The sequence below is a fragment of the Salmo salar genome, chromosome ssa19 (genome assembly GCF_905237065.1).
Source record: "Salmo salar chromosome ssa19, Ssal_v3.1, whole genome shotgun sequence".
Classification (NCBI taxonomy): domain Eukaryota; kingdom Metazoa; phylum Chordata; class Actinopteri; order Salmoniformes; family Salmonidae; genus Salmo; species Salmo salar.
The window spans coordinates 59,322,309-59,336,440 of record NC_059460.1 but is presented as its reverse complement, the minus strand read 5'-3'; the positions used below and the strand labels follow the sequence as shown (position 1 = coordinate 59,336,440).

At 42.4% G+C, this 14,132-nt stretch overlaps 1 protein-coding gene across 3 annotated transcripts in view; it reads left to right on the top strand.

The window, feature by feature from the left end:
• The window catches only part of LOC106579175 (potassium voltage-gated channel subfamily C member 1), a 75,870-nt gene that overhangs the window by 31,621 nt on the left and 30,117 nt on the right, over positions 1-14,132 (top strand). For all 3 annotated transcript variants that reach the window (XM_014158820.2, XM_014158810.2, XM_045702559.1), the window contains exons 3-4: positions 6,823-7,798; positions 12,586-12,789. In XM_014158820.2, coding sequence (XP_014014295.1) covers positions 6,823-7,798; positions 12,586-12,789 — 1,180 coding nt within the window. The remainder of the gene's footprint in view (positions 1-6,822; positions 7,799-12,585; positions 12,790-14,132) is intronic.

Below are 14,132 nucleotides of genomic sequence, written 5' to 3'. Positions count from 1 at the left end.
TTTCAGATCCCCACTCAGACGTAGAAACAATACGCACATTTATCTCCATTCATATGGTCTGCCTATATGGTCATCCATAATTACTGTGGTTCCAATCAAATGCAGCGATACCGGCATATCCTTTAAGTGTATTTATATTTTTTATGTTTTATGGCTTTCCAAGAAGGTCACTCGCTACTGTGAGATGCTACTGCTTTTCAGCTAATCTCTACTATACAGAACATAACTTGAGTTCCTTTTCTTCAGATTTTCTCTACAGATATAGATATGTATCTTCTTATTCTATATGTGGATTGATTTGAGTTCAGTGAAAAAAACTGTGTAGCCCTATCTTGTAGTCAAATGTCCTTTTGGCCTCATGGGTGGAATGTTATTCATATTTTTTCATAATTTCATAATTAATCAACATTATTTAAAATAGACAACCTAAAATCCAGTGTTTCTATGTCAAACTTCATCCAAAAAAAAAAAACTGAAATATCACATTTGAATACTTTCCGAATGTATGCCAGCAAAATAAATCACCTCAGTGAGTAAGTGAGGAAAAAGAGAGGACGGCGAAGAAAATAAAGGGACTCTCTTTTTCAAAACTGAGTCACCATCTCATTATAAGAAATGGTCTGGGCAGATTGAATATCTAACTGCTCGTTTTTTCTTTGTTTTTGCTCTCTGTCCAAGAAATTCACCCTGGAGGACAGAGAGAGTTTTGGAAAAAAATGAGCTAGGCTGTCATATATGGACATTGTTCTGTTTGTAGATAGGGGTATTCTCCTGAGGCAGAGAGAAAGGAAAGCAGTGTCCAAACAGAAATTGAAGTACACTAATGACACTCAGCGCTTTTTAGTGTATCCCATTGCTTTCTTGTCAGTGGTGTGTAGGATGTAATTTTGTCAGAATATGTCAGGAGATTCCATCTTATTTAGGCTCGCGGCTAATGTTTAACTTCCATCCCCAAACTGAAAGGCAGACCATCCCCAAACTGAAAGGCAGACACACCATTTACCAGATGCTTTTAAAATCTAACACAATCACATTGAGTGCATGCATTTCTTGTAAACGTAAGTGATCACCGTGGGAATTGAACTCATGACCTTGGTCACACGCTTACCAACTGAGGCACACAGGATCTCTAGGACCACTCTAACCAGATATGGTTTATTACAGAAAAACCAGTACACATGCAAGAAGTATACAAACAGACAATGATAACATATGCTAGGCTCGGGGTACAGCAAATTACAGATTGTTCAAAGACCTTAAAAGATGCACACATATTGATTGTTTTAACAGCTTTCTTATTAGAATAATTTAGAATGGTCTTAATATACTGCTTGAATTCCTTATAGAAAATGAATTTACATTTATGAATATGACATTTTTCCATTAGCACAATTAGATTTATGAGGTCAAATAGTTTTTCTTCATCCTTATTATAGTTAAGGAAACCGAGCAGCACATTCTCCCATAAAAAAACAAAAGTAATCAAGAATATTGACAATTAGAAAACCATGATTTCTTTACATGTAGACAATGCCAAAATAAATGCTCAACACAAAAAGTACAGTTAATGTTAATGTCTTTGTTGAGTTTCTTTAGGTAATGATTCGCAGGGTAATACTTATGGATCATTCTGAAAGAGACCTCTTTGACCTTGTTAACAAGCAGGTATTTGTGTGGTAATAACCTGACTTTTTTCCAACAGATATTATTGAGAAATGTATTCCAGTAAGTTGTGACAAGGAATGGATACAATATCCCTTTGAAATAAAGCACGTATACAGTAGGTCTGTTGTTCTGAGGAAGCAAGGAGAAACACATTTTTCCTATTGGAGAGTCAACTGGATTAAGTGAGGGTAGGTCAAGAAGGTGAGGTCTGGTTACACCTCTAAACAACATGAGAGTTCCAGATGGAATAGCATCAAAGACTATGGCGAACTCTCTATGAAAATCAGATCATTTTGTAGGAATCTTATCAATGTTATAGTTACAAAGTAACATACAATTGAAGCCACCAAAATAGGAGAAGATATAATGAGGGATGAAATTTCAAATTGAAGTTGGATTCTTTAAGAAATGTGTAGCCCAATTTATCGTAAAATTATTATTCAAAGTAGGAAAATCTAAAAATTGAGAACACTGTATTCATGCGTTCATAATGACAGATTTCCTAATGTGTACGATTTTTCCAGAGGAAGTTGAAAAGCATCTGGTCAACCGCTTTACCTATTTTGTTGACAAGATGTAGGGAGTGGACTGCATAAGTGAGTCTGCTTTAGAAAGCAATACTCAACCTTTCAAGGATAAATCCCTCTGCAACCAATGGTTCAACTTCTGTTAGTTTTTTTCAATAATAGATATGAAATTTAATGAGCATCTTTCCTGTCGATCCTTAGATATGGTAATCCCAAGGTATGTTACTTTTTCCTTGACTGGATTATTGCATATAGTGGGTATCAAACAGTCGTTAATATAAAACAATTCACACTTATTAAGGTTTATGCAAAGACCAGATGCTTTGGAAAAAATATTTATCATATTGACTGCTCTAGGAATCTGGTCAGCATCTTTCAAAAAGAGGGTGGTGTCATCTGCAAGCTGAGTTATGATAATATATCTGTCAGCAATAGAGATCCATTTTATATTGCTGGATTTAACAAAACTTGTAAGAAGTTGGGTTGCAAGCAGGAAGAGGTAAGGCGAGATTGGGCAACCTTGCCTAATTCCTCTTTTCAAATCAAATTTAGAAGTGGAATGCTTTAATTTAATGGAACTGTTCCCATTCATATAAAGAGTTTAATAGTACTACAAAAGAATTCCCCAAAACCAAATTTCTCAAGGGAGAGAAATAGAAACTCATGTTCCACTGTATCCAAGGCTTTATTAAAGTCTAAGAAGACAATAAAACTATCTTCGAAGATTAGATCAGAATAGTCCATAAGGTCTAACACTAGTCGGATATTATTAGATATATGTCTATTCCTCATGAAGCCAGATTGGGTCTCTTCTATAATTTAGTCCAATACTGCCTTCATTCTTTTTGCAAATATAGAGGCTAGTATTTTGTAGTCGTTATTGAGCAGACAGATAGGACGCCAACCAGATATGGTTACATGGCTATGGTTATAGACTGAATGTTGTCATTCAGTTATAGGGCAACCCATAATACATTGGCGGAATTAGTTCACACAAATATTAGAGTTTGAAACTAAGTCTGGCATTTTGGATATCTCAAATGAACACTTCATGAGGATAATATTCAGTTTGACGCCTTGTTGGATTTTGATTGATATGAAGTCTCTGGCTGATTGCACTCCTGTTGTGCTGTCTGAATCGATCTTTTAGCACCCATGCCGTGAATTATACTTGATATTTAGTCAGGTACCATTCTCACAATGCTTTATACCAGCGTTTACCTAACTCGGTCCTTAGGACCCCAAGAGGTGCACGTTTTGTTTTTTTGCCTAAGCACTACACAACTGATTCAAAGCTTGATGATTAGCTGATTATTATAATCAACTAATCATCAAGCTTTGAATCAGCTGTTTAATGCTAGGGCAAAAACTCAAACGTGCACCCCTTGGGGTCCTAAGGACTGGGTTTTGAAAACCCTGTTTATACAGTAGCACAATAATACCGGTAGTATAAGGAATACAGTATGGTGTTAGGTTCTGAACAAACGGAGTAAAAACTAAAAACGGACGACTAGAAAAAGCTCAAAGCAAGTTTATTCAACCCATTGGATGCTTTAGCTGCGAACACACTTTGCATATGATCAAACAGGCATTTATATGTCACGATGAGGTTCGAGGTATGACTTCTCAGAACTGTCCATCTGTTTCCCAAAACAGTCTAAATGTTGCGCTGTTGTCTTTGTGGTCGAGCGGTCTGGAAGCAGTTCCACTTCATCCTGTCACTTCTCCATGATGGTTACAAGTGACACTATGTTCACCTTACTCAACAGACTTTGGACATACAGTGAATTTGGAAACTATTCAGACCCCTTGACTTTTTCCAGTTTTTTTACATTACAGCCTTATTCTAAAATTGATTAAATCGTTTTATCCCTTCATCAATCTACACACAATACTCAATAATGACAAAGAAAAAAATGGTTTTTAGAAATTTCTAAAAATGTATAAAAAAACGGAAATATCACATTTACATAAGTATTCAGACCCTTTACTCAGGACCTGGTTGAAGCATCTTTGGCAGCAATTACAGCCTCGAGTCTTCTTGGGTATGACGCTACAAGCTTGGCACACCTGTATTTGGAGAGTTTCTCCCATTCTTCTTCGCAGACCCTCTCAAGCTCTGTCAGGTTGGATGGGAAGCGTCGCTGCACAGCTATTTTTAGGTCTCTCCAGAGATGTTCGATGAGGTTCAAGTCCGGGCTCTGGCTGGGTCACTCAAGGACATTCAGAGACCTGTCCCAAAGCCACTCCTGTGTTGTCTTGGCTGTGTGCTTAGGGTCGTTGTTCTGTTGGAAGGTGAACGTTTGCCCCAGTCTGAGGTCCTAAGCTCTCTGGAGCAGATTTTCATCAAGGATCTCTCTGTACTTTGCTTTGTTCATCTTTCCCTCGATCCTGACTAGTCTCCCAGTCCCTGCCAATGAAAAACATCCCGGAGCATGATGCTGCCACCACCATGCTTCACCGTAGGGATGGTGCCAGGTTTCCTCCAGATGTGACACTTGGCATTCAGGCCAAAGACTTCCATCTTGGTTTCATCAGACCCGAGAATCTTGTTCCTCATGGTCTGAGAGTCCTTTAGGTGCCTTTTGGCAAACTCCAAGCAGGGCTGTCATGTACCTTTTACTGAGGAGTGGCTTCCTTCTGCAAAGATGGTTGTCCTTCTGGAAGGTTCTCCCATCTCCACAGAGGAACGCTGGAGCGCTTTCACTGTGACCATCGGGTTCTTGGTCACCTCCCTGAACAAGACTCTTATCCCCTGATTGCTCAGTTTTGCCTGGCGGCCAGCTCTATGAAGAGTCTTGGTGGTTCCAAACTTCTTCCATTGAGGAATGATGGAGGCCACTGTGTTCTTGGGGACCTTCAATGCTGTGCCTCGACACAATCCTTTCTCAGAGCTCTACGGACAATGTTTTCAACCTCATGGCTTGGTTTTTGCTCTGACATGCATTGTCAACTGTGGGACCTTAAATAGACAGGTGTGTGCCTTTCCAAATCATGTCCAATCAATTGAATTTACCACAGGTGGACTCAAATCAAGTTGTGGAAACATCTCAAGGATAATCAATGGAAACAGGATGCACCTGAGCTCAAGTTCGAGTCTCATAGCAAAAGGTCTGAATACTTATGTAAATAAGGCGTTTCAGTTGAGTTTTTTTTCTAAATGTGCTAAAATTAAAAAAAAAACTGTTTTCACTTTGACATTATGGTGTATTGTATGCAGATTGATGAGGAAAAACATTAATTTAATACATTTTACATTAAGGCTGTAATGTAACAAAATGTGGAAAAAGTCAAGGGGTCTGAATACTTTCTGAATGCACTGTATATTGTGTTAACCTTTTCTCTTACAACACAATTCCATACACAAAGTTCCTCTTCACCATTAATTGACACATAACATATACTGCATATTCATTATGCAGATAACATAATCACTAAGCTCTAATATAGTAACATGTGAAAGTATATTTTAAGTTAGAACCCAACAATTGCTATCAAGTGTGTTAATTGGAGGATGATAATGTCTTAGCAATATTGTTTCTTGCAAGTAATTCTGCATTCACAGACATTTTGAAAAGTAGGGGGTTAATTACATTACTTAATGGTGAGTATTGGCTTCCCGTTACTGTTACCTTGGACTGGACTGTAATGGATTATATTGATGATAAAATAGAGTGCCATCTCAAGCACTTTGGGCTTTAGGGATTTCCACTGTATGATTAATATAGTAGATGTAAGGGTCAAAATGTTTGTCGATACATAATGTACAATAGAGCTGTCAGTCCTTTTACTTTGTGTATAATACTTTGACTTAGGTGCACATTGTAATTTCCCCAAAATTACATATTTTCAGATAATCAGACTGGCTAGTTATTGGAGCTTAAGTTGGGACCACATTTCATCATGCTGGGCCACAAACAGGCTCAATGCCACATATTTCAGACCCTTTATGTTGAACATTCAGTATGAGGGGGTGAGCACGTGCCCCATCCGGATTTTGAAACCTATTCAGTGCACTCTAAGATACATGGATATTTATAATTCATCAGCTTTTACTGTTTACGACTCTCTCTTTCCCCATCACTTTCTTTTGTGTCCTATCTGTCTTTCTTTTCTTGCCATTTTATCTGTGTCCGTGCTGCTCCAATGAGACAGTAGTACTCTGTATTCTCATTCCAGCCTTTCCTACATTCTCTAGGTTTATGACGTGTGGCTCCCGGTTTTCTATTTTTTTCCACCACTTCTCCTTGGACTGTCATGCCGATGACCATTGCAGCCTTTTTGATAAGTGTCAGATAGAGTATCCCTCTGTGCTTGGTCCAGTTTGACCCTGCAGTCACCCTCCAGGTCAACAATTATCCGATTTAGGTGTCTAGTCGGGTTTAATAATCTGGGCTCATGATCTCATCTGACTGAGTAATGCCCTGCAGTGTCCTGTAGGGGCTGACTAACTGTTGAGCAACACGCCATCTGTTTTTCTAGCTATGTTGTTTGTATATGACTCTAACCCTTTTCTCCTTCCTCTTTCTTTTCTCCCTTACTGTCCCTCTATCTTCAACTCTTTCTCTTTGCCTTCTGTCTCCCTGCATTTCCCCTCCTCTCTCTGGTTCTTCCTGTTCTTCTCCTCCAGTACTGCGCATTCCTCTCCCTTCTGTTCATCCTCATCTCCATCTCCACCTTCTGCATGGAGACGCACGAGGCCTTCAACACCATCTACAACAAGACGGAGAACGTGACGGAGGGTAACGTGACGCGCGAGGTGATCGTCTACGAGGTGGTGACCGACAGCTGGCTTACGTACGTGGAGGGCATGTGCGTCATCTGGTTCACCATTGAGGTGATGGCACGCGTGGTCTTCTGCCCGGACAAGATCGAGTTCTTCAGGAGCACCCTCAACATCATCGACTTCATTGCCATCATGCCTTTCTATCTGGAGGTGGGGCTGAGCGGCCTGTCCTCCAAAGCCGCCAAGGACGTGTTGGGCTTCCTGCGCGTGGTCCGCTTCGTTCGCATCCTGCGTATCTTCAAGCTGACCCGCCACTTTGTGGGGCTTCGCGTCCTGGGCCACACGCTCCGTGCCAGCACCAACGAGTTCCTCCTGCTCATCATCTTCCTCGCTCTCGGAGTGCTCATCTTCGCCACCATGATCTACTACGCCGAGCGCATCGGCGCCGACCCTGATGACCCTACGGCTGCCAAACACACAAACTTCAAGAATATCCCCATTGGTTTCTGGTGGGCCGTGGTCACCATGACCACTCTGGGCTACGGGGACATGTACCCCGAAACGTGGTCGGGGATGCTGGTGGGCGCGCTGTGCGCCCTGGCAGGGGTGCTGACCATCGCCATGCCTGTGCCCGTCATCGTCAACAACTTTGGCATGTACTACTCACTGGCCATGGCTAAGCAGAAGCTTCCCAAAAAGAAGGGCAAGCACATCCCCCGGCCCACCATGCCGGGCTCGCCCAACTACTGCAAGCCTGACGCTCTCGCTATGGCCACCGCCTCGCCCCATAGGATCCTAGGTAATGTACTCGGCGAGGTGATCGGGTCCGGAGGCTTCGACTGTCCCCTCGCTCAAGAGGAGATCATAGAAATCAACCGAGGTGAGACATTTCTATTTTCATTCTTCAGTACCATATTTTAAGAGACAGACTGCACGTTAACAAACTGGCTTCGACCTTGACTTGTAAAATCTGCACGAGTTCATCAACACAACATGGAGCTTTGCTGAGCATCTGGGCATTCTACCACTAGCCTCCCCAAGGGCGTAGAACACAAATTACTCCGTCAAAATATTGTATTTTTGGCAAAGAGGTTGGGAAACTGTACAGTTTAGCATCGACAGATATCCAATCAAATTTGGAACAGGGATTTTCACAGTAAGTGGAGGATTCTGGTCTGTATAAGATTTAGGAATCCGAATATTATCTGACAGCTAGTTACAGGCACTCAGTAATCTCAGTAATAGTAAAGTCCTGCAGATCCATGAGGTGTGGGGTGTGAGTGGGGGTTTAGAGTGCCTATGTCCCTGAGAGGGATAGTTTGGGGGCGGGAGGGGGTGTGGGGGGTGGCTGATTCTGAATCTGCCCTTGAGAGATGGCTAACCCATCAGAACTTATGGGTAATTTATAATCAACTGGTGAGTCCACATTTGCCGAGAGGCCTCCATCTGCCCGCGTAGAACAAACACAGTACATAAAAAATGTACCCATTTGGATCTGTTTGCAACAGACCAATGTGCTTACGTTTGGTTCAATGGTTAAGATTACACTAGTATGTAATGCTTTTTTCATTTGGCATGGTTGTATACAGTGGCGATTTTACCATGTAAATGTTGGTGGAGCAACAATAAATAAATGTGGAACGCATGCCAGTAAAGCCACTACACAACACAACACTAAACAATACATTAATTGCACTATAACGGTGCCAAACGGTGCCCACAAACTGTTAGGGCCTACATAAAAGCTGTCCCAACAGCAGTCCCAACACCTTACCACTGCTACACGTGGCTATCAGAGGAGCCTTGTCTGGCAGCAAAACAGTTCATTCAGCCTCATTTACTGCCTTTTAAAAAACATAGCTGATATGGCTGACTTGCTTAAACAAATGTGGTTTCTAATGACAATTTAGATGTACAAACTATGGCATAAGGGGACGACAAGCGAATAAGAGGCAATCCGTAATTTCGATTAAGACAATGAGCAAGCTAGGATCGACGTAAAGTTAGTCAATATAACTATTTGTTTAGCACTTTTGAAATGGACAGCGACAGAATTCAGAACATGGGCCGTTTTTACAGTGCTCTCCCTGTACACCAAGTTAGAACCATAAGATAAATAAAGGGGGCATATAAGCAGACAATGAAAGCTCTTATAATATTCAATGATTACATTTCTCTAAAACAGGTTATAGGCTACAGTAGAACAGTCAGAACAGTAGGCGAAATTAAGAGGCGTAAATTGACCAAATTATTAGGGTGAGGCACATGGGCTACTAACATCTTACTACACAACATACACTTAGTATTACTTTCTTAGCCACAGTATACATATCTCCCTGGAATATTACATCATTTATGAAGCCGCATACAATACATTTTGGACTCACATTGTTGTGCTCGGGTAACTTGGAACAGGAAGGTGGCGCGGCGGTCCCCCGAGTTAACAGTTGTTTTGTGCGCGGCACAAATCATGCTTCATTGACAGCATGGCCATGTTGAATGTTTATCATTTTAAACTTGGAAAAGAGCCCCTTAATCCCAGATTCGGGACCACACAGCCACTGTCACTGATTCCTTCCAAACCACACCTTGAATTTGCGATTTCCAACTTGTTGTGTAATCTTTATGTCCAATGGCCGATGAGCACCGATACGTTATCTACAATTTCTCTTCATTGTTTCTCTTCATATGACAAGGATTAAAAAGGATTTGCCAGTAGATTGTCGACGTGATTCATGATGATGACTGCTATCCTGAGATTGTGAAAGTATGATGTTGACATGATCAGTCCAATCAAAGCTACTGTACACCCCCCCCCAAAAAAACAAATATATTATATTTTCCTTTAAAAAAATGTGGGGCTCAAAACAGGTGTGATGCGTTGTCCACTGGTTGTATATCACCTAATATGAACCCAAAATCCACATACGACTATAGATCACATGTGTTTTGCAGCCCTTGTGAAATCATCAGTGAGTCAGCAATAATAGTATTTTATTCCGTAAGTGCCTTTAGTACCCCACCACTCTCTTACTGTCTTTCACGCTCTCTTTTGTTAAGAATTTTGTTGTAGGTTGTTAGTAGGTTGCTGAGCAGGAACTCATCTGAGATCAGATTTGACAGCTGTGTCTGAGGCAGTGGAGGCTGCTGAGGGGAGCACAGCTCATAATAATGGCTGGAGTGAATGGAATGGCATGAAACACATAAACACATTAATTCCACTCGTTCTGCTCCAGCCATTACCAAGAGCCTGTCCTTCCCAATTAATGTGCCACCAACCTCCTGTGGTCTGAGGATACAATGCATTAGGAAAGTATTCAGACCCCTTGACTTTTTCCACATTTTGTTAAATTACAGCCTTATTCTAAAACAGATTAAATACATACAAATCCTCAGCAATCTACTCTCAATACCCCATAATGACAAAGCAAAAACAGGTTTTTAGAAATTGTTGCAAATGTATTACAAATAAAAAACAGGAATGCCTTTTTTACATAAGTATCATGACTCTTTGCTATGAGACTTACAATTGAGCTCAGGTGCAACCTGTTTCCATTGATCATCCTTGAGATGTTTCTACAACTTGGAGTCCACCTAAATTCAATTGATTGGACATGATTTGGAAAGGCACACACCTGTCTATATAAGGTCCCACAGTTGACAGTGCATGTCAGAGCAAAAACCAAGCCATGAGGTTGAAGGATTTTTCCGTAGAGCTCCAAGACAGGATTGTGTCGAGGCACAGATTTGGGGAAGGGCACCAAAACTTTCTGCAGCATTGAAGATCCCCAAGAACACAGTGTCCTCCATCATTCTTAAATGGAAGAAGTTTGGAACCACCATGACTCTTCCTAGAGCTGGCTGGCTGCCTGGCCAAACTGAGCAATCGGGGGAGAAGGGCATTGGTCAGGGAGGTGACCAAGAACCAGATGGTCACTGGCAGAGCTCCAGAGTTCCTCTGTGGAGATGGGAGAACCTTCCAGAAGGACAACCATCTCTGCAGCACTCCACCAATCAGGCCTTTATGGTATAGTGGCCAGACGGAAGCCACTCCTCAGTAAAAGGCACATGACAGCCCACTTGGAGTTTGCCAAAAGGCGCCCAAAGACTCTCAGACCATGAGAAACAAGATTCTCTGGTCTGATGAAACCAAGATTCTACTCTTTGGCCTGAACGCCAAGTCTCAAGTCTGGAGGAAACCTGGCACCATCCCTACTGTGAAGCACGTTGGTGGCAGCATCATGCTCCAGAGCGTTCAGGACCTCAGACTGGGGCGAAGGTTCCCTTTCCAACAAGACAATGACACTTAGCACACAGCCAAGACAATGCAGGAGTGGCTTCGGGGACAAGTCTCTGAATGTCCTTGAGTGGCCCAGCCAGAGCTCGGACTTGAACGTGATTGAACATCTCTGGAGAGAACTGAAAATAGCTGTACGGCAACGCTACCCATCCAACCTGACAGAGCTTGAGAGGATCTGCAGAGAAGAATGGGAGAAACTCCCCAAATACAGGTATGCAAGCTTGTAGCGTCATACCCAAAAAGACTCGAGGCTATAATCGCTGCCAAAGGTGCTTCAACAAAGTACTAAGTAAAGGGTCTGAATACTTACGTAAATGTGATATTTCAGTTTTTATTTTTATATACATTTGAATTTTTTTATAAAAACCTGTTTTCGCTTTGTCATTATGGGGTATTGTGTGTAGATTGATGAGGGGGGGAAAAACGCTTTAATCAATTTTAGAACAAGGCTGTAACCTATTACATAACCTATGTGTAAAAAGTCAAGGGACCTGATACATTCCAAAGGCGCTGTATAAGCACCAGTCACACTGCAGCATCAACTCACACCCTCAGTCCCACCTCTTATATTACCATGTCCAGTTTTTAGTTTACCATGCTGTCTAGCTAAGCCAGTATAGACATGAACTTTGACACATTAGCCATTATCAATTACATAGTAATCAAATCAAAGTAGTCAAATCAAATGTTATTCGTCACATGCGTTGTATATGACAGGTGTAGACTAACAGTGAAATGGTTACTTACGGGCCCTTCCCAACAATGCAGAGAGAAAAAAAGAAATAGTAAAAATAATAACACAATGAATAAATACACAATACACTATTTTATTGAATCTGTCTTTGCTTATGCATCTCATGTATCTCATCTGCAGTATTAAATTGTGATCAGTTTACATGCAGTAACCCCCCCCCACCCCCATTCCTTTGGCTATTTTCATATATACCTTTTTCCAGTGATGGGAGACTGGGGATTCATGATTTCTGTATCGTCGGGCCAAGGTGCCATGCCAAAACCTTCGATATAGCAGCCAATCAAAGTCCCTCAGCTTGCAACAGCAAGCTCTCTGATTGGGCCAAATGAATCATCAAGTCTGCAACTCCTTCCCTCAAACTATGTTCCAATGTCCCTACTAACATATTACGGAGAGTGAAGCAATGTGACGGGCATGCATCCTAAGTGGTATGCTAGTGTGGATGTGGAAACACTGTCCAGTTTGGCCTCAGTCTCCCATCACAACCTTCCTCCTCTACTATCCAGATACCTCACTTCTCTCCTCTTCCTTCATTCCTTCTCCTTTACTCTCTGCTTCTCCCTTGCTCTGCTTCCCGCCCCCCCCTTTCCCTGTCTCCTTCTTTTCCCAAAAGATTCCAAGCAGAACGGCGACGCGGCCACTGCGGCGCTGGCGAACGAGGACTGCCCTACCATCGACCAGGTGCTGAGCCCGGACGAGCGGAGTCCCGCGGGGCGAGGGGGCACCGGAGTAACCCGGGAACGCTACCAGCAGGACCGCGCTTGCTTTCTGCTCAACACCAGGGAATTCCGCGCCACAGATGGGAATGTGCGGAAAGGTACGTCACTCCCACAGGGGACAAAACCGTAACCACATACACCATATAGGTCAACAGAGCTACACACAAGACGCCATAAGGCACAAGCACTGATACAGATAAAAATTCTCTGCATATAGAAGATGCTAATAGGGCAGGTGCACAGGGGACAAATACGTACACAAGTGATGTATACATGATCAAATACAGCATATATGGGAACTGATTTCTGGTTAGTTACTGAGAACACGCAGACAGACACAAGCAACGGCCAAGAGCATCATGGGAAGAGCCATGTTTGTGTGACAGAGAGGTTCCAAACACTAGTTTCTGACAGGACACAACAACACCCACGTACAACATCTTTACTCTTCTGCTCTTCTTTGCTCTGGCCTATATGTTTCCACCTCTTCACCTTCATACTGTGACACTTCCATCACACTTGGTATCACCTTTCTTTCTTCCTGTCTGTATTTTCTGTCCCTCTCTCTTTCATTCACTGCCTCAAATTGCCATCCTCCATTTTGTCCTTTGTATTCTCATCCTCTCTCACGCTCATGGCCTCTCTCTCTTTCTCTGTCTCTTGTACATAGACAGTTGACCATGCATTAATTGACCTCTCGTCACTTCTGTTTCTTTCTTTCTCTCTCTCTCTCTCCCTACCTCTCTCTCTCTCTCTCTCTCTCTCTCTCCTGCCTCCCCTCCTCCCCCTTGTTTGGCTGACTCCCACTTGATGCCCTGTCCCCCCCCACCCCCTTTCCTTGTCCCCCATCTTTGATTCCATATCCCCATTATTTTCCCTCCTCCTTTCCTTTCCTCTTCGAAACATGCCTTATTTACACCTGCTTACCCCATGTATACTCTTGTTCTGATTCCGAAACGCAATACCTCGATCCATTTCTTTACGGCTGCAACAAACCTTTTTTACCACCTACAACCACCACCACCAAACCTGCACCAAACACTTCTCCTTTACACTCCTCCCAAACTCTCAATGCCACTTTTGACGCTAAACTAGAGGCAGCAGGCTTGGCAGCCAGCCCAGACTCACCTTTGGCTGATGAATGGTATAAGCTGGAAGGGTCTCTCCTACAGCAGGACCTCAATGCAAACTCCACCTCTTCCTGGATCAAACCATAGGGCCAAGAGGTAACACCTTAAAACCACGGGGACCCGAAATGGCTATTAGCTGTACCATATAATTTGTTTTACCTAATCCGTCAGCCAAACATTTTAGGTTCTCTCAACTCCATGACATTGCATGTTGGCAGGTGACACTGAAACATTCCACTCACAGACACACTTGGACACAGAACACACTCACACTCTCACATACAGTACACTATGCATGACTGCAAATCACA